This window comes from Spodoptera frugiperda, chromosome 6, assembly GCF_023101765.2.
Source record: "Spodoptera frugiperda isolate SF20-4 chromosome 6, AGI-APGP_CSIRO_Sfru_2.0, whole genome shotgun sequence".
Classification (NCBI taxonomy): Eukaryota; Metazoa; Arthropoda; class Insecta; order Lepidoptera; family Noctuidae; genus Spodoptera; species Spodoptera frugiperda.
The window spans coordinates 10298093-10317142 of record NC_064217.1 but is presented as its reverse complement, the minus strand read 5'-3'; the positions used below and the strand labels follow the sequence as shown (position 1 = coordinate 10317142).

At 35.7% G+C, this 19050-nt stretch overlaps 2 protein-coding genes across 3 annotated transcripts; both read left to right on the top strand.

Annotated features, from left to right (window-relative positions):
- The first annotated feature begins 7024 nt into the window (after positions 1 to 7024).
- On the top strand, positions 7025 to 13511 carry LOC118267950 (uncharacterized). Its single transcript, XM_050694506.1, has 10 exons — positions 7025 to 7163; positions 8256 to 8413; positions 8873 to 9033; positions 9367 to 9749; positions 10200 to 10420; positions 11440 to 11542; positions 11979 to 12106; positions 12473 to 12760; positions 13207 to 13368; positions 13494 to 13511. The coding sequence occupies exons 1-10, from the start codon at positions 7121 to 7123 to the stop codon at positions 13509 to 13511; spliced, it is 1665 nt and encodes a 554-aa protein (XP_050550463.1). The 5' UTR covers positions 7025 to 7120.
- Positions 13512 to 13708: 197 nt separating this feature from the next.
- On the top strand, positions 13709 to 17909 carry LOC118267938 (xanthine dehydrogenase/oxidase-like). Of its 2 annotated transcripts, XM_050694163.1 has the most exons (8): positions 13709 to 13766; positions 14002 to 14486; positions 14839 to 15022; positions 15217 to 15412; positions 15771 to 16543; positions 16831 to 17023; positions 17352 to 17465; positions 17778 to 17909. In XM_050694163.1, the coding sequence occupies exons 2-8, from the start codon at positions 14191 to 14193 to the stop codon at positions 17846 to 17848; spliced, it is 1827 nt and encodes a 608-aa protein (XP_050550120.1). In that variant the 5' UTR covers positions 13709 to 13766; positions 14002 to 14190; the 3' UTR covers positions 17849 to 17909. The 2 variants fall into 2 exon arrangements, with proteins under 2 accessions (XP_050550120.1, XP_050550121.1); XM_050694164.1 differs by lacking the exons at positions 13709 to 13766; positions 14002 to 14486 and adding an exon at positions 14616 to 14663.
- Positions 17910 to 19050: the final 1141 nt, after the last annotated feature.

The window sequence follows — 19050 nt, the reverse complement described above, 5'->3', positions numbered from 1 at the left end:
TCAGGGGTGGCCAACAGGTCGATTGCGATCGACCGGTCGATCCGCACGATCGCGAACCAGAAATTAAGAAAAATCTGTTTGTGTGATCCACAAACTGACTGTTGGGGGTCATGTGTGTCTGAAATTATATGTTTGTAAACGCACTCACGACACAGGAGGAAATACTAGTACGGTAACGTTTTTTTAGAAAAATACTATCATCTTAAACCTTACTATTCTAGATGACGATTCCAGGTAAGTTTGGTGTAATTTTGTTTTCCATTATTGACAAAAAAATCTTTGAGTTACGGAAGTGAGTCTGCCCTTGCATTTTATGCAATGAAGGCGGAGATGTTATATTGTTATCTATACTAATATTATAAAGCTGAAGAGTTTGTTTGTTTGTTTGTTTGTTTGAACGCACTAATCTCCGGAACTACTGGTCCGATTTGAATAATTCTTTTTGTGTTGGATAGTGCATTTATCGAGGTAGCTTATAGGCTATAAAACATCACGCTATGACCAATAGGAGCTAAGCAGAGCGAGTGAAACCGCGCGGAAGTAGCTAGTTATATTATAATACTATATTCTATAATAAGCTAAGTGTTATTGAATTATTAGTACATTGTTTGAAGATGAAAGCAGTTGACGCAACAATCTAATTGTTGTTGCCTGTTATGAGTAAGTAACTGTACGAGTAATTAATTAACATTTATTGAGGCAGTTCGTGTTGATTAATAATATAACAGTCATGCATGTCAGTCACTTCAGATGGAGTTATTACATCTAATCTGGTATAATATACCTATGGCTATAAACAGATTATATTAGTATAAGAGATATTCTCAAAAATGGTCAGGACTATAAACGTGGTGGACATTAACATCAGGGCGCTCTATAGCTTTTTTTAAAAAACGTTGCCCCACACTAGGATTTTCTCCTGTGTCGTGGGTACGTTTACAAACATACAAATTCACATGCACATGTCACAACCAGACCCGAAACCATAATTTGTGGATCACACAAAGAGTTGCTCCGTGGAATTAAGCTGTTATACGTTGCACAGTAGGCAGTTGCCTATAGTCTTTACACCATAGAAGGGGTGATGTAACACATTTTAGATCTCTGTTTTACATGTGATACACAATAAAGTCTATATTTCCATGACAAGTCCACCCAGGCTTGTTCCCAGAGTACACTAATTGCCTTACCTCGTTGTATGATTGTGTTATCCAGATTTAATCGTTCTGTGATACGATTGTCCCCCTTGTAGCACGTGGAGCTAACTTTAGACCCCGCACGGGGGTGTAAGGGGGTACTAGAGTCTAGTACTACTGTCAGATTCTAGGGTACAAGTAGTTATTGCCTGTCATAGTGTACGGAGTGAAGTGAATTAAAGTGTCGAAGGATTATTAAGTCAGTATGTTGTTGGTTCGTGTTGGTTGTTGTATATTGACTTGTTTTGTTGGTATAGTAATGTTTTACATCCCATTTCTTTTGCAATTAGTTGATAGGCATCCATTTTCCGTTACATTAATCAAACTTTATAGTATACTATTGTTTACACACGTAAATACAGCCTGATTTTATTATCACTAGTTAATTATTTATTTTTCTGAGATTTAGGTATCATTCAAACCTTACATTTTTATATGAAAAATAAACATTTTACAAAAAAAAACCCACTTCACTAAAGAAAATCGGTTAAAAAGAACACTAAAATGGTCAAAATAACTTTTATTTCGGAGGTCGGTGTTAAATAAGAAACAAACAATAATGAGAAACATCGACTTTTGAAATCAAAGTCAATTTAATCCTTTTAATGTTTTTTAACCGTTTAAATGATTATGAGCACAACGTTTCCACGACTTTCGACATTCCATTTGTCTTACAATTCGGAATTTACAATAAATATAAACCTTCAACCCTTTTCCATAACACATACGACCCGTATCGTTTACTCGCGAGCCGCGACAGGTAATAAAAGTGCGGCGACTACAGCCGATATATCACTGTTTTGTACTAAAACGTTTATTGTACGGCTTTCATTCTATTGTTAAAAGATACAATAACATTCCAAAAAGAATTTATCTTTACGAATACAACAGTAATTACCTGTGCAAAACTGAAATACCTAATTCTGGTTTGCAATCCTTTAAACCAAGTTATGGTACTAAACTAAAATCATATATTTTCCAGTAAATTACGTTTAATATAATCGATTTCAACCTTTTTGAAGTCGGTCAATATACTAAAATCAGCTCGTAAATGTAACAAACACTTTTTTGAAAACCGCATCCAATTAGGTTCGAACAATCATGACATAATCGCGCACAAACATATATGCATACAGGGCAAACAGAGAACCTCCTTCTTGTTTTAAGTCGTTTAAAAAAATTTTTGTAGTTCATTAGCTATTGAATTATCATGCTAAGATATTTTTGAAGTAGTTAAAACCTGATGTAAACCTAGCAGACAGTCTTGTTAACCGTGTTAGAACAATAATAAGTTTAGGATACTCTCTTAAAACCTCGATTACTAAAAGCTCTTAACCTTTCTGGATCACGCAAAGTGTTGCTCCGTGCGGGAATTGAACCCGTTACATGTTATGTAGCAGCCGGTTGCCCAGTCACCACGCCAACCGTGCAGTCAGTCAATTTTCAAATCTTTGTCTCTTGTTTTTTTTTTATGTCTATTAGATAATAGAACTACGTATTCCATGTTCTTTCTAACGGCTTGAAGCAAGGCTAACCATTTTAGTATGATTTCTATTGATCCAACCTAATAGTCGGGTACAAGGTAAAGAGTACAATGTAACAATGGCAAGGCCTAATAATGGCCAGAGAATCCCCGAAGGGAGGTAATCTAGTGCAAGGTTCCGTACGAGGAAGTGACTGGAGGCCAACATTACTGAAACATTAAGGAGGTACAGTTAACATACTATAAGGCATTTTAAAAAGGATTTTTTTGTGTAAAGATTCAAGTACAGTTATCTCTGTTTAGTATCTAAATAGCTCATGAGATAACCTATTAGATTGTTTCGTTTATCGAAGCAGTTGTTTGATTCCCAGATGCAATGTGTCAGGAGTGTATTCTGTAATATCATTAGAACTTAAAACGGGATATTTACCATGTTTATTAAGTAAGTCTTTGTGTAATGTTTAGTAAGTATTTGTGTAAGTTCTAATGATATTACTAGTGGCCACGTCAGTTCATAACTTATAGTGTGTTCTATATTTTGTTGAATTTATAAAATTGTTACAAAAATACGACGTTAAATATTGTAATTTCTTCCCCTATGTACTCGTGGAATTATAGAAAACTGCAGACAAAATCAATAAATGAAATTTGAAAAAAATACTTAGTTTTCTCGCTAACTGTACACAAGAGTAAAGGTAGTATTTACCAATTTACATACCAGCTGCCCCAAGAGCTGTTATAACGTCACCTTGAATATTTCATAACACGAATGAAGCTATACACGGTCACTCCTGCTATTAAAATATGCACTTTTATGTAAAATTATTATAGGGTTTTTTAACCTACTTGTTATTTATACACGTATAAACGGTTTGGTGAATAAGCAGATGGATCACCTGATGGTAAGTAATCGCCGCCGCTCATGGACACCCGAAACACCAGAGGCATTACAAGTACGTTGCCGGCCTTTTGGGGTTAGGAATTTAAAGGTTGTTGGAGAATCGGGGATTGGGAAGATTAGGAAGAGGGAATAATTTATCTTGCGTTTTGTTTCGTTGTGTAAGTGAGGTTACCAGAATCCCAATGACAATCCTTTCCAATCTTCCCAATTCCCGTTATCCAACAACTTTAAATCACTACCCCCCAAAAGGCCGGCAACACACTTGTAACGTCTCTGGTGTTTCGGGTGTCTATGAGCGGCGGCGATTGCTTACCGTCAGGTGATCTGTCTGCTCGCTTATCGGCTTATTCCATAAAAAACATGGGACCCTAGAATGACCTCAAACATGGCGATACTTTGCGACAGTGATAATATGTGACTGCTAGCCCTGTGTTATCAGTGTCAGCAATAAATAAATCAGGATTTAAAGTTATCCTCAGCTATGCATCACTCGTTATCAGATCACAAATCCATAAATTGTATTGAAAAAAGTTTTATACATATAATAATTATGTAAATTAAAGTTACCAATGTATTGAATGGTTTGACAATGCGCACCAAAAATTGTGATAAAAGTTTCATAATTACCTACTTACTTAATAAAAAAAAAGAAATATGACGATTAGCGACTTTCACAGATACTGCCATCTAGCCTAAACTGTTGAAAGCTTGAATACAGAGCATGTTTTAACTTGTTGCTTGCCACCTGTTTGTTTTCAGAGATAGAAAGTGAATTGGATACGAAATAAAACATCCCAGTTTTGTACAATCACTGCCATCTACCATATTTTCCTTGAAGCTCAAGTCCAGAACATGTCAGACGTTGTTTCATAAGGCCTCTTGGTTTCAGGAGATGTGATGTTGGTTGGACACGAAGCAATTCTATGGATTTCCACTAGATAGCGCTAAATGCAAGTTGTTTGTAAAAAATAAAAGTTCTAGTAATTTGTGGCTTAAATATTTGTCTACGATACCATTGATGTTGTGGTACACGTTTTAATTTTTTAATAAGTTCGCTATGGCCAACCACAGAGGTCTCTCTGTAGATAGTACAACCTATAAAAGTTCACTGACCCAACTGCAATACCCAAGTCACCTGGAATAATAATAGAATTAAGTTAAACCCCTTTCACACTCAGGATCTAATGGACAAATGTTATTAATAAATACAAAAACAATGCTTTTTTGCTCGACTCCCACGGATTGAGTCTCAGATCTCCAAGAAACCTTTATCTTTAAAAAGAAGTAAAAATGGATATTACAAGTTTTAACCTTCCCTAAATTTATCGACAGGGATTCCGTGAAAAGTTTCCTAATTAGTGTAATTTTTGCATTTTACAAACTTTTAATGGACCATACTTAACCCTTGAACAGGACGCGACGCGCCTTTGATGTAAAAATTATTAGTTTAGTTAGTAATAAATTAAATTTTTCTTGTTTGTGAAATTAATAACTGCGGATTAGTGACTTTAGACTTACTTAAACTTCTTGAAATTTTATTTTTGGAACTGTTTTGGTCAACTCCAGAACCTTATCTTAGTCTTATAAAGGCTTGTTTTGAGGGGAATATCGTTGTAGTACGGTGGTTTAAGACGCTTCCCATGCATGAAGGTGCGGGTTAAACTTACCAAAGGCGTAGTAGCAATGAGACTTTTTCCAAGTTATATGTAGGTACTTTCTAAGATTATTTAGACACCACTGACCTACGGTGAAGGAAAACATAACACTACAAGCGCAGTGGTTGCTAACGACCGAAAGTAAAATTGTTATAAACACTATTAATAAAGAATACAGTTAAGTCAGTAACCTAGGAATTAACTCGTAAAAACTGGATTCGAGATACATTAATATGTAATAACATTAATTATTATTCCTTATATACTTTAAGAAACATAGCAAATTACTGATAGCAGGCGTATTATATCTTAATTAGTTACTAAGCATTAAAAATGCTGGATATCGTCAAACTGGTTGTTGGGTTTAAATATGTACTATTAGTATTTTTCTTTTTTGATATATTTATTAACAAACAAGTAAATACAATTACATATGCGAAACTAAATGTAAAACTAAAAACCAAACGAAAAAGTAGTAAAAATAAATAAATAAATGCAATTGCTTAGCACATAATAATATAAACTGTGTACCTAAATTTATTGTTAATGGTATAAACCAGTAAACGAGCAAATGAATCACCTGATGGTAAGCAATCGCCGCCGCCCATGAAGGCCTGACACTAGAAGCCTGACAACACTAGAGGCGTTACAAGTGCGTTGTCTGCCTTATGCGGTTCAGAATTTAAGGGTAGTTGAGGAATCTGGGATTGGGAATATTGGGCTTCCAGTAACTTCATTCGCAACGAAACACAACGCAAGCGTTGTTTCACGTCGGTTTTCTATAAGGTCAAGGTATCACTCCGACCGAACCAGCCCCTACGTACCGAAGCATGGTTCTCCCACACTCAAAATTAAATTAAATTAATTAATATTTAAATAAAAAAAAACATACCTACTTACATATTATATTTTGACTAAAGTGAAACCAGCGACTAATTTCACAGAATAAGAATAAATATTTAGTAAACATAATTTATTTAAAACTAGCTTTTGCCCACGATATTCTACGCGTAATCCTGTTTCGCCAGTTCACGTAGAAATTCCAGGAATTCTTTGGATAAAAGTATCCTATGTTTGTCCCCTGTCTGACCAATGTTCAGTCAGATCGATTTAGCCGTTCTTGAGTTATAAATAGAGTAACTAACACGACTTTCTTTTACATGTTTTACAGATTTTAATCTATCATGAAAATTCATAATTGAGTTGAAGAGTGAGCAACTGGCTACAGCGTAATAGGTTTCGATTCCCGTATGAAACAATGTACACATTTACTTACAATCAAATGAATTTGATACTTGTAATAGCAATTATGTACATCGCTTACCACTAGTCGAAATTGTGGTTAAAATTAATCAATTGGGTATTTTAATTAATCAATATTGCAACTAAATGTTAATAAATAAAAATCTCCATGAGCTTTACGTGGCTTTTGCGTCAATTTGTCAGTCTTCATATATCCTTTTTTAAGGGGGAATAATCACTAATGACTTTTCTTGCCTTGGTCGAGGCGAGAGGGAGTGTCAGATTCTTAAAACCATCCCGTTCCTACTCCTGCTTTTCGAACCAGAGCCCCGTTAAACCTGCTAGGTAGTCCGCAGTTCCGATCATCTTAATTATTTATTGAAGACAGCAGATTAAGTCCCTTGCCACTTGCAGTCACTGCACCTCAACGCCCCATTGTTAAAAAACACAAAGAAACAGTTGTTTCACACAACGTTTCCAAACAAGTTTGACAACCAATTAATTAAATAATTACACTCGCGATATAATATAAAGTGATGTAGCCAACATATACTTCAGAACGTGACACCCTGTGGCACTGGTAATGCCTTTCAGTTTCACGTTAGTTTTTTATTAAGTACTTAATTATAATTAACTCGTCATTATGGATACAATTTGGTTTAGAGTCAACGGTGTGAAACATACCGGTAAGTGATAGTATATTTTTTTGGCTATGCTGCTGTAGTTTTTTTTTTGGTAAAATTATTTGAATAAAATTTTCTAAATGGTGTAAATGGAGGTATTTTAAATATCGGGATGAAAAGATAGGATACACTTGTAACTCTTCAGGTGTTTTGGCTCAATAGGCGGCTTCCGATAGATTATATTATTATCATCATCGGTTGAATTAAACATAATATACGTGTCCTAAAATTAAAAGATAGATACAACTTGACCAGGTGATCATATGATGAAAAAAATATTTGAAGAAGTTAAGAAGTTAATTATCGGATTTTTAGAGATTGTTGTAGATAGCAGCAATATTCAGGTTATTAATACAAAAAAGAATTCAAAAACATTTGAAAATTTGGAATTATTTTTTTAAACGTGTATACTATGTATTTTTTTATCAGTTTAAACAATTTGTTTTATTGCAGTGTTAAGTAATTGCTTATCTGCTAAAGTTGTAAAATATATTCATGCACAGTTTATTGACTGTTTTATTTTATTTTTACACATATTTATCTTTTTATACACGACTTCAGTGCACGTATATTATCGTAAACGAAATTAAATATATCAGCTCAATTTAATTTTAAAAATGTGCATTTTAATTTATAGATAGTTAATTCTTTGATTAAATTTATAGTTTATAAGCAAGACCAACCTTGAATCCTATAATAAGTACATTAAAAAAGTAGGTATATATTTTGATTTGATACATGCATGGCTTTCACCCAATTCACAACAATAGGGTTCAGATAGACAAGAAGAGAATCACTATAAATAAATAGATGTAGGTACCGTAGGTAAAGAATGATACGAAAGAAAAGGGGGTGTATGATATGATAATAGTGAAGATGGTGATGGTGAATGGAATGGCAAGAGTCAGATAGGGAAGATCAAACCTGGTAAAAGAACAGGAATAATAAAACAAGAGAAGGATGAGCTCAATAGACACACACATACACAACGTCACGCCTTTTATCCCCGAAGGGGTAGGCAGAGGTGCACATGCACACTACGGCACGTAATGCCGCTATATAATGAGCTCAATAGGTATGATATTATTTTCATAGTGGTTAGCGGTGAAGTGGACTCCGACCTAACGTTACTGGACTATCTTCGAGACTATCTGGAGCTGCGAGGCACCAAGTACATGTGCCGCGAAGCTGGATGTGGCTCCTGCATGGTCACCGTCAAACAGTCTCAGGGTCAACCGTATGCTGTCAACTCGGTAATAATCAGATCATAAATATTTGGAATAATTTTATACACCACTAGCAAACCAGGCAAACCTCGTTTCGTCACCAATGATTTTCCCTATTTTCTTGCTTTTGTCTTGAATTTTTACTGAATTTTCTTTGCTTTAAACTTCACGGAGAGATCGTTCCAACGAATGCAAAACCGTGAAAATCGGTTCGTGCATTTTGGAGTTATAGCGTCAGAAAGGAAAACCTGACTTTTATATAATACATTTCTGGGACTTTTTTCCATTCAATAGAAAATAACCTTACAGTAGCTACTTTTCCTAAATCAAAAATTTCAATCACAATCTCTTTGGCAGTTACACTCACGACTACTCAACATATATCATCAGCTTTACAAGCTAGTGGTAATAAGGTTAACTAGGATAGAAGAAAGTGATCACTAGTTTCCGACATACAAACGCTATTTCGACAATATTTTTTTCTAGTGCATGATAACAGTGGTTTCATGCCACGGCCTGGACATCACTACCATCGAAGGACTAGGGAACAGGAATATAGGCTACCATCCACTGCAGAACACACTCGCCAAGTACAATGGAACCCAGTGTGGGTACTGTTCTCCAGGTTGGATCATGTCCATGCACAGGTATGAAGATTTTACTTCCAATTTATACCATAAAATGACAATTCTGACATAATACCAGATTTCTAAACTATGGGCTCTCATATATACGCAACGTCACGCCTTTTATCCCTGAAGTGGTAGGCAGAGGTGCAAATTACGGCACGTAATGCCACTGCACGATTTTCACCTAGGTTTTGTATTATAAGTCCCATGTAATAGGAGGTGAGCCTAAACATATATACTGGGCACAATTCCAGACTACGTGCTACTACTCAGAATTTTTCTGGGCTAACAATGACTTTAAAATAAAAATAGATACCTGTTTTAGCTTACTAATATTGATGTTGTTTGTAGTTTACAAGAAAGCAATCGGAACCTTACACAGCTAGAAATAGAGCAGTCTTTAGGAAGTAACGTTTGCCGCTGCACAGGATACAGACCAATCCTTGATGCTTTCAAAAGCCTTGCTGTGGACAGCAGTGATGTCAAAAACATACAAGATATAGAAGATCTCAAAATCTGTAGAAAAACTGGGAAAAGCTGTGATGAACAACATTGTACTGATACTGACTGGTGCATAGTAAAAGATGAAGATCTTCTCAATTCTAAGATGATACAAATGAAATTAAAAGACGGAAAATTTTGGTACAAAGCTACGAGTATAAGGAATATATTTGATATTCTAGACGATAAAGGGAATGACTCGTACATGTTGGTAGCTGGGAATACTGCTAGAGGTAAGGAACTTTATTAGCTTGCTATCTAAACAAATTATTATAAATATGGGAGAGCCATGGCGAGCACGAGAGCTTTTACACGAATGGGCCGGCTCGACTGAATGATCGCCTCAACAGATCCGCCAACGCCTCACAGATAACCGACGTGAAGCAAGGTTTTTATGAGTTACCGGACACCGGAGGCGCAATTACCCCCTTCCCAGTCCTCGACTGCCCAATAACCCTTACATTCCAAAAGGCCGACAACGCACATGTAACGTCTCTGGTGTATTGGGTGTCATAGGCGACGGCAATTGCTTACCATCATGTGATCCGTCTACTGGTATACCGATTTATACCATAAAACAAAAAAATGTTTACAAAAAATTAATTCGATGCAAGTTTTATTTTAGATTTAAGATTAATATAAGCTTATCATTGACAAACATTGAGCTAATATTTTTGTTTCAGGAGCATACCCCATTGAAGAATTTCCCAGAGTAATAATTGATATCAATGCAGTGTCGGAACTAAAAGGTTACAAACTAGATCAGAACCTTATCATATACGGTGGAGTGACGCTGACTGAATTACTGGACATATTCAAACGTATAGCGAAACAAGAATATTTTGCATATTTGTCCAAATTTTATGATCATTTGAAGAAGGTTGCTCATATACCAGTCAGAAATGTAAGTTTTAAAATCACAAATCTGTTACAAAAGCTTACCAATAATTGCAATGTCATGCTATTTATCCCCGAATGGGTAGCCAGAGGTACACATTACTGCACGTAATGCCACTGTACAAACACACACATTTTACCATTAGAGTTGTAAGGAAAAAAATAGTGTTATAAGTCACATGTAATTGTTGGTTGAAAATACCGGAATAAGCTCGACCCGGGAATTGAACCCAAGACCTCTTGTCTGACAGTCGCACTTGCGACCACTCGACCAACGAGGCAGTCAAAAAGTTACCAATATAATACCATAATATAAGTTGAGAACAAAAAGTAAACATAAATAAATTATGAAATGAATCTACTGCAAACAACATAATATAAATTGATGCAGATAACTACAATACATAAATGCAGTTGCTTCAATAGTTTTAAACGAAACTGTTTGTGAACAAATACGAGTATTACTGTCGCCGTAGTCTCGTCATTGTAATCTCAATTAAAGTGCTTTGTCTTGTAAGCTGTCAGTGCGAGCGCTGTGAGATAACATTGCGCGACACTACACTTCCATGTCATATTGTGATAATGATTATTGTTATCTGTATGCTATAGACTTAGACTTGATTTATGAGCTACTGAGAATTAGGTCTATGGATTTTTCTTTGGCTGATATATTTAAGATTTTTCTTTGGCTGCGTGACGATTGAAATCTAAAATATTTTATGCTAAAATAGGATAACCGACATTTTTATTTTTTATTTTAATGTTCATCTTGTAGATTATTTTAAAGCATTAAAATTAACATTACCTTTTCGTCTTCTTACGAAAATAATTACTTTGAAAGATAATTGATTTGAAATATCGCGTGAAGTTACTTTTAGTTACGTTTTATACGTTGAAATTTACTTCCACTCCTAAACTTAGTTTCTTTTTATCTAAGTATTGTTATCTTATATGACAAAATATAATATTTTTTCATGCCCCGTCGTCATCCCTATTCATCTGATTGAATTTTCACAATTCTTTTAGATCGGGACTATAGCTGGTAATCTGATGATTAAAAATAAACACAACTTCTTTGCATCTGATGTGTTTCTACTGCTGCAAACTGTTGGAGCTCAGCTGACTTTAGGTTTGTAATCATCTCTATATACTTATATAAAAATCAGGATTTCTGTTCGTTAGTCTTGCTTTTGTCTTCTCACAAAACTCGTAGAATGGCAGGACCGATTTGGCAAATTTGGGTCTTAAACTGATTTGTCCAGGGAATAGTACTTCTACAAAACAGGCTGCGAAAGGTGCACCAATGTCTTAGACAACGCCTAGCGAAGTTTGCAGGGCTCCGGTTCGAAAAGCAGGACCAGTAGAACACGGGATAGTTTTTAGTCAGTAAGAGACTAAAACACCCGCTCGCATCACCCAAGGCAGAAGGAGTGATTGGATGAATTTCCACCCCGCAAAAGACAATAGCATTTATAAAACTCTTAACGAAGTTTTTGCCTACTTCTATTACCTCTACAGGAGAATCCAGCAATTTACCAGATATAAGTAGTCTTCACTAATTTCAGTGAGCCGCCGCTCCAGAACTAAAACAGTGACCATGGAGGAGTTCCTGAAAACTGACATGAAAGGTTTGGTGATTCTGAATGTCTTGCTACCGCCTTTGAGCCGAGAATACCAAGTAGCGACGTTTAAGGTACATACAATTTTACTTTCCAAATCTAGCGATTAACCACTTAACCAAAGTAAATATTTTTTATGCTATAAACTGGTAAACGAGCAGATCAGAGATCAGAGGATCACATGGTGATAAGCAATCGCCACCGCCCATGGACATCCAAAACTCCAGAGGCGTTACAAATACGTTGCCGGCTTTTTGGGGGTTAGTAATTTAAGGGTCGGTGGGAAATCAGGGATTAGGAAGATTGAGAAGGGGAGTAATTAGGCCTCTGGTAACCTCACTCACACAACGATAAAATATGTCTAGAGGCCCACGGATCTCAATTTACAAGTCATAGTTACGTGTTCATCCACTGGACTACTTACCTTTTTAATTTTACAGGTAATGCCAAGAAGTACAAATTACCACGCGATAGTGAATGCCGGATTTCTATATCAACTAAATAATCAAAATAAAGTTATATCCTCAAGAATTGCTTTCGGTGGTCTATCACCATCATTCACAAGAGCTTCTAAAACTGAACGATTTTTGGTTGGAAAACAACTATTTAGTAATGATACTTTACAATCTGCTTTGAAAGTTTTGAGTGATGAAATTGTGGTTGTTGAAAATCCTCCAGAACCTAGTGTTGAGTTCAGACGAAGACTAGCATTGGGATTGTTCTATAAGGTAAGTTAGAAATCCGAGCTGTTTTAATTTTCTTCTTTATTGAAGTATGATACTAAAAATTTACTCCAACTTACTTTCGTCGTTATTAGCTGGACGACGTCTATTGTTAGGTTCGCGAGGAGCAATATGCAGATGGCGACTTGTCGTTCAACGTGGAGGACTATGGAAGCCCTTGGTCAAGTTACTTTCATTACTATTAAAATATTTATTTCATTCTGGCTTCTGGTTTTAGTTTCTGCTAGCGGCTTTATCCGCGTTCCAATGGGATATAAAGTAACTTGTACGTTTATGTTATGTTATAACATAGCAGGGGTACCTGTTATAATCTAAATATCATCCCGATCCTTGGAGCCGATTTAACGAAATTGAATCACAATCATACAAACAAATTGTCTAAGTTTCGAATTTATAATACTAAATAAGATTTTACGGTATTTCTTTTTCAGGGACTTCTATCGATATGTCCAGACAACTTACTGAGCGCTCGTTACAAGTCAGGAGCAATCAAAATCCATGACACACGTCCAGTATCCAAAGGCGTTCAATATTTTGAAACAGATCCCTCAATGTTCCCTTTGACTGAACCTATACAGAAAGTCGAAGCGTTGGTAAGTGAACATTAATTGAAATGATTAGATTTAAGTTATGACTGACATTAATAAATTAAGCCATTAAAAAAAACTTAACCAGCAAAGTTCTACTTGTTTAACACTAGTGTTTATGTAACCATTAGACTATGAAGCCAATATGACTGAAGTATACAAGATTTTGAAAATGTTTTCAGATTAATTATTACTAGTGGTCGCCTAGTGGTCGAAATTGGACCATATACAATTTAATTTACAATACCACTTACCATACCTTCAAGGATAATTTTTATTTAACTCAAACTCAAACAAACTCTTTTATAAAACTCTATTCATATGAAACGTCAGAATATCATGCCTTTGTAGTCACTACTGTAGGCGTTGGTGAAATTGTATCCATAGACGCATCCAAAGCTTTGGTATGTATTATTTTTAGAATTTTCGTAAAAGTGGTAAATGTTTGCATCACGTATTAATATATAGATGTTATCGGCTTACTCACCTAACTGTTTGACGAGGAATGCTGCTCATGAATATTATGAGCCTGTGGCATGCCTTGAAACTAGTCGAGTGCCTCGTCAAACAGTTACATGAGCAAACTGATAACATAATAATTAAATTAGTATGTCTTTTTAAAATATGTTTTCATTACAGAGTCAACCGGGTGTTCTAGCGTTCTACACAGCAAAAGACATACCTGGACATAATTCCTTTACACCAACCAACGGCTACCAATTTACACACGACGAGGAGATATTTTGCGAAAAACAAGTCAAATATTTCAACCAACCGCTCGGAGTCATTGTCGCTGAAACACGTGTTCTTGCGGAGAAAGCTGCTAAAATGGTTAAAGTACAATATAGACATGTTCGCACACCAGTACTGGATGTCAAAGAAGCTATCAAAGACCCAAATAGAGTAACGTTATATGGTACTGATGATGCTACTGATGTAGGTAAAGATGTACAAAAAGTTATCAAAGGTGGACTTACAATGTATGCTCAGTACCATTTCTGTATAGAAAACATAGCTTGTGTCATTCGTCCAACGGAGGAAGGAATTAAAGTCTACACGAGCTCACACAGCACAGATTCAATGCATGCTGGAATGTCAAAAGCTTTGAATATTGACCAAAGCAGGTAAGTTGCTTGTGAAGTTATTCAAATGGTAAAATAATTAGAATTTTTAATAAAAAGTAGACATACATACATACTTAAATTATTTAAAACTTAAATATTAAAAGGAAGGAATTCTAGTACACGCACAGATTCAATGCATGCAGGAATGTCAAAAGCTTTGAATATTGACCAAAGCAGGTAAGTTGCTTGTGAAGTTATTCAAATGGTAAGATATTTTGACTTTTTTTTGTATAAAAAATTAAACTAGTAGAGCTTTTCTGAATATATCTAAAATTATATAATTTTTGTGTCTAGGTAATCGTATTTTTATAATACTAGTTATCTATTCTATAAGACTGTTTATTGTTCACAGTATCGACATTTACGTGAGACGCGTTGGAGGTTCCTACGGCATCAAGATCACTCGCAACATCCAAGCAGCTGTAGCCTGCGGTCTCGTGGTATCAAAGTTGAATCGAACCTGCAGGTTCGTTCAATCTCTGACGAGTACCACTGGATCATTGGGGAAGAAGCTTCCTAATACTACTAATTATGAAGTAAATGTTATTTTGTTCTGGCTTATTTATACCTGTAACCCTTTTAAGAATTTCATCATCATCATCGACAGTTGATCTACTACCAGATTTGATATAGGCAATTTAACAGCATGCCACTAAGTTCGATCTTCAGTTCTTCACATCCAACCATTTTATCATCATAACGTTGCCACTATTTTCTCCACATTTTCCAGATTGGTGTCAACAATAATGGAGTCATCCAGTACAATAATTACGACTTGTACATGGACAATGGTCACACTGTCAATTTCAGATTCAACATTTTGGTTATGGACTCCTATTACAACTGCTATGATAAATCTAGATGGAAGTTACGCTGTTACAATGCTACTACTGACCTCCCTAAGAATGACTGGTTAAGGGCTGTTGGTAAGATACAGAGACTTCTTTTTTAAATAAATATTTCATAGGATAGTAAGCAATTATGTGATAGAGATGTCTACCAATTAGCAACCTATTCAAAAATATTCATTTTTATTTAGTTTTCTAAGTGCAGCAAAATAAAAACATCAACGTAAGTGAATAGAACTAGAAGTTTTTCGTGCATTTTTTGATGTGGTTCCCAGAATATTTTGTGATTGTTCTAGACAGGTTTATGACACGGTCAGTTGGTTTACTCTTTTTATTTTTCCTTTTTAAGTCAATGACTACATTTCGCTAAATTATATATTAATTCTGGTATTTAGTTTTTTTATTCACATTCACACAATTATTATTATGTCCTCAGGAGTCCTTGATGCCGTTGCTCAAGCTGAACTAATCATGGAAAGAATTTCCTATGAACTAGCACTTGATCCTATTCAAGTCCGTTTAAACAACTTGGATAGACAAAAATCTGGTGCGATAGAAGATATGTATGAGACTCTTAAAAGTCAAGCGAAATATGATGAACGAAGACTGGCAGTAGATAATTATAATAAACAAAATAGATGGAAGAAACGTGGGCTAAGATTTTCATTCTCTAGATGGCCTGTGCCAATTTTGGGATACTATAACGTACTATTATCTGTTTACCATGGCGATGGAAGTGTGGCAATCGCTCATGGAGGAGTTGAATTAGGACAAGGTATAAACACCAAAGTGACACAAATCTGCGCTTATTATTTTAAAATACCAATGAGTAAAATCAAAGTTAAAGGTCATGATACAACGTCCAGTCCAAACAGTTTTGAGACTGCTGGGAGTTTAGGGTCGCAGAACATTAGTTTGGGAGTCAGTAGATGTTGTGAAACAATTTTGGAGAGACTTGAACCTATAAGGAACAGTATGGAAGGTGCAACGTGGGAACAAATAGTAAAAGCAGCTCATACTGCTGGCATAGACCTACAAGCTCAAAGTCTAGTGAACAGCAATGATACTGCTAAATATTCCTACAATGTTTTCGGAGTGGCACTGGCTGAAGTCGAGATTGACGTGTTAACTGGAGAGTCAGAATTATTAAGAGTGGATGTGATGGAGGATGTCGGTAAAAGTATTAGTCCAGAAATTGATGTAGGACAGGTGAGTGAACTACCAAGAGTAGACCGACAATAATCTAGCACCATACCATTTTCCCGGAACTGCTGCCTAGCGGGGCTCCGGCTCGACAAGCAGTAGAAACGGGGTGGTTTTTTAGTCAGTAAGTGTCTGACACTCTTTCTCGCCCCGCCCAAGTCATTGGATAATTTTTCCCCCTCAGAAAAAAAAATCCGTATCAATTTCGATTTTCGTCGTTTTTGAAACACTTCACACACTGCTTGACTAACAAGCACAAGAGTAACGAAGCATATTTTGCTTTCCTATTTTAGGTAGAAGGTGGATTTATGATGGGAGTAGGCTACTGGACCTCAGAGAAATTAGTTTATGACAAAAATACTGGAGAGTTGTTAACGAATCGAACCTGGAACTACGCTGTACCCATGAACACTGATATACCTCAAGATTTCAGAATATATTTCAAAAAGAATTCTTACAGTTTTACTGCTATTCATGGAGCTAAGGGTAGGTGTTGAAACAGTTAAGATTTAACCACCTTTTTGTTCTTTTTTGCAGCGTAAAATGATGTTGAGACCACAAGTTTACTGTTAAACAAGTTTGAAGAAGTCACGGCTTTTGCAATCTTCTAGGCAAAAACATCTTAAATACAATAACATCACTAGTTTTTTCCTCTGTCTTGGGTGTGTTAACGGACAAATAATAATTTTACATATACATTACACCTAAAACTACGTCACTGCGTCCACCACGTAGAGAACACACAAGAGAGAGCATATTATAACAAAATAATCAAGTTATTGACTGTATATAAATAAAGTTTTTTTATTCCTAGCGGTTGGTGAGCCCCCAATGTGTATGTCGGTAGTGGTAGCACTGGCTCTCAGGGAGGCAATATCCGAAGCTCGGAAGGAGTCAGGAATACCTGCTACTCAATGGTTTAACATTGGTAAGTGATAAAGTATCTCCTAATTGTTGAGTTATAATAAAAAGTAATAAAGTAATTCTCAGTACCAGCATGGAGTCTGGCATATTGGCCAGTATATAGCAATAGGCTCACCCCCTATTACATGGGACTTATAACGTAAATGGTGAAAAGTGGATGTACATTGTACAGTAGCATTACGTGCCGTAATGTGCACCTCTGCCTACCTCTTCTGGGATAAAAGGCGTGACGATACGATACGAATAAAATTTTATATTTTTATATGATGTGTTTTATGTTTAAAATATTTAATTATTATGTGTTGTTAATTTCCAGATGGACCAACCACAGTCGAGGTTATAGGATTGTCGACTGAAACCAAAGTTTCTGAATTTAAATTCAATTAATGTAATTTTAATGTTAAGTTGATCTGATAGATGTTATTTACTTTTCATTCATGTACCTACATTATAGTTAATTTATTATACTATAAAATATACTTCTATTTATTATTATAACTGTATATTCGTTTGTGAAATAAACAACAATTTCGTGTGTTTTGTTGCATTTTAATCACACCGTTGATTTCCTTGACCACTAAAAACCCCTATACATACGAGTATATTAGTTCAAATAATGAATCAGGCAAATGTACTAGTTTCTACCGCGGCTTATCCCATGTTCACATAGGATAACTCACGATGCCTCTTAATACCTCCTGCTCCTCAAAGTGCAGAACTGCAGAGACCGTAAATCACCAGGCGATCCTGTCCTGAGAGCTTTGTATAAAAAAACAAACATCCGAACATAGTATCTACCTATCCTTTTTTCAAGTCGGTAAACAAATAGTATCGGTGTTCTATAATAACTACTTTTACATAACAGAAAGGTCGAGTTTAATATCATAAAATCTAGGTTAACCGAACTATTACAGAAAACCTCCATATCTAGTCAATTTCAAGCACGAATACCACGTATTTTGGGGCCTTAATAAGCGACATAACGCGGCTACAAAAGTACGGTCGTTTGCAAAAAAAGGATCATTTCGATGTTAGTAGAAATGGCATACAATTTTAATTTTAAAAATCTCATACGATCTTTATTAGGGTTTGTTCACAAGGGTTTGTTTGCAAATGGAATAAATGTTTCATGAATAAAATTCTAACCTACTTATTTGTATAATGCGATACTGGAATCTCAAATATCATACGTAGCATTTTTATGGGGAGAAAATCATCTAATGACTTCCTCCGCCTTGGATGAGGTGAGAGGCAGTGTCAGACATTTACTGACTAAAACTTCACTGTTTCTATTCTTATTCTTCGAGCCGGAACCCTGGCAGGTGAGCATCAGCCCTACTGGGACTCGTCCGATGGCTGTTTCATCTCACCATCCGCAACACCTGGAGTATCTCCCGCGACGGCTGGGGCATTTCTCTGAGGTTCGTTCCGTCACGAGTCTCAGGATATATCTAGCTTACAAAATACAGGTAGCTAGTATCAAAGGAATAAGGAGTCTAGGTATCTCAATAAATTCTAAGAAAAGTTTTGTCTTATTAGCCTCGCACCAATCTGTACCCATCTTCTTTAGTTTTAGGCTTTCTGAAGAA

Excerpts from the sequence above, each read along its gene's own strand:
- LOC118267950 (XM_050694506.1), top strand. The coding sequence starts at position 7,121 with ATGGATACAATTTGGTTTAGAGTCAACGGTGTGAAACATACCG. Across the intron at positions 7,164-8,255 it reads CAACGGTGTGAAACATACCG|TGGTTAGCGGTGAAGTGGAC; the intron begins GTAAGTGATAGT and ends TTATTTTCATAG. Across the intron at positions 8,414-8,872 it reads AACCGTATGCTGTCAACTCG|TGCATGATAACAGTGGTTTC; the intron begins GTAATAATCAGA and ends ATTTTTTTCTAG.
- LOC118267938 (XM_050694163.1), top strand. The coding sequence starts at position 14,191 with ATGGTTAAAGTACAATATAGACATGTTCGCACACCAGTACTGGATGTC. Across the intron at positions 16,544-16,830 it reads CAGAAATTGATGTAGGACAG|GTAGAAGGTGGATTTATGAT; the intron begins GTGAGTGAACTA and ends TTCCTATTTTAG. Across the intron at positions 17,466-17,777 it reads TACTCAATGGTTTAACATTG|ATGGACCAACCACAGTCGAG; the intron begins GTAAGTGATAAA and ends GTTAATTTCCAG.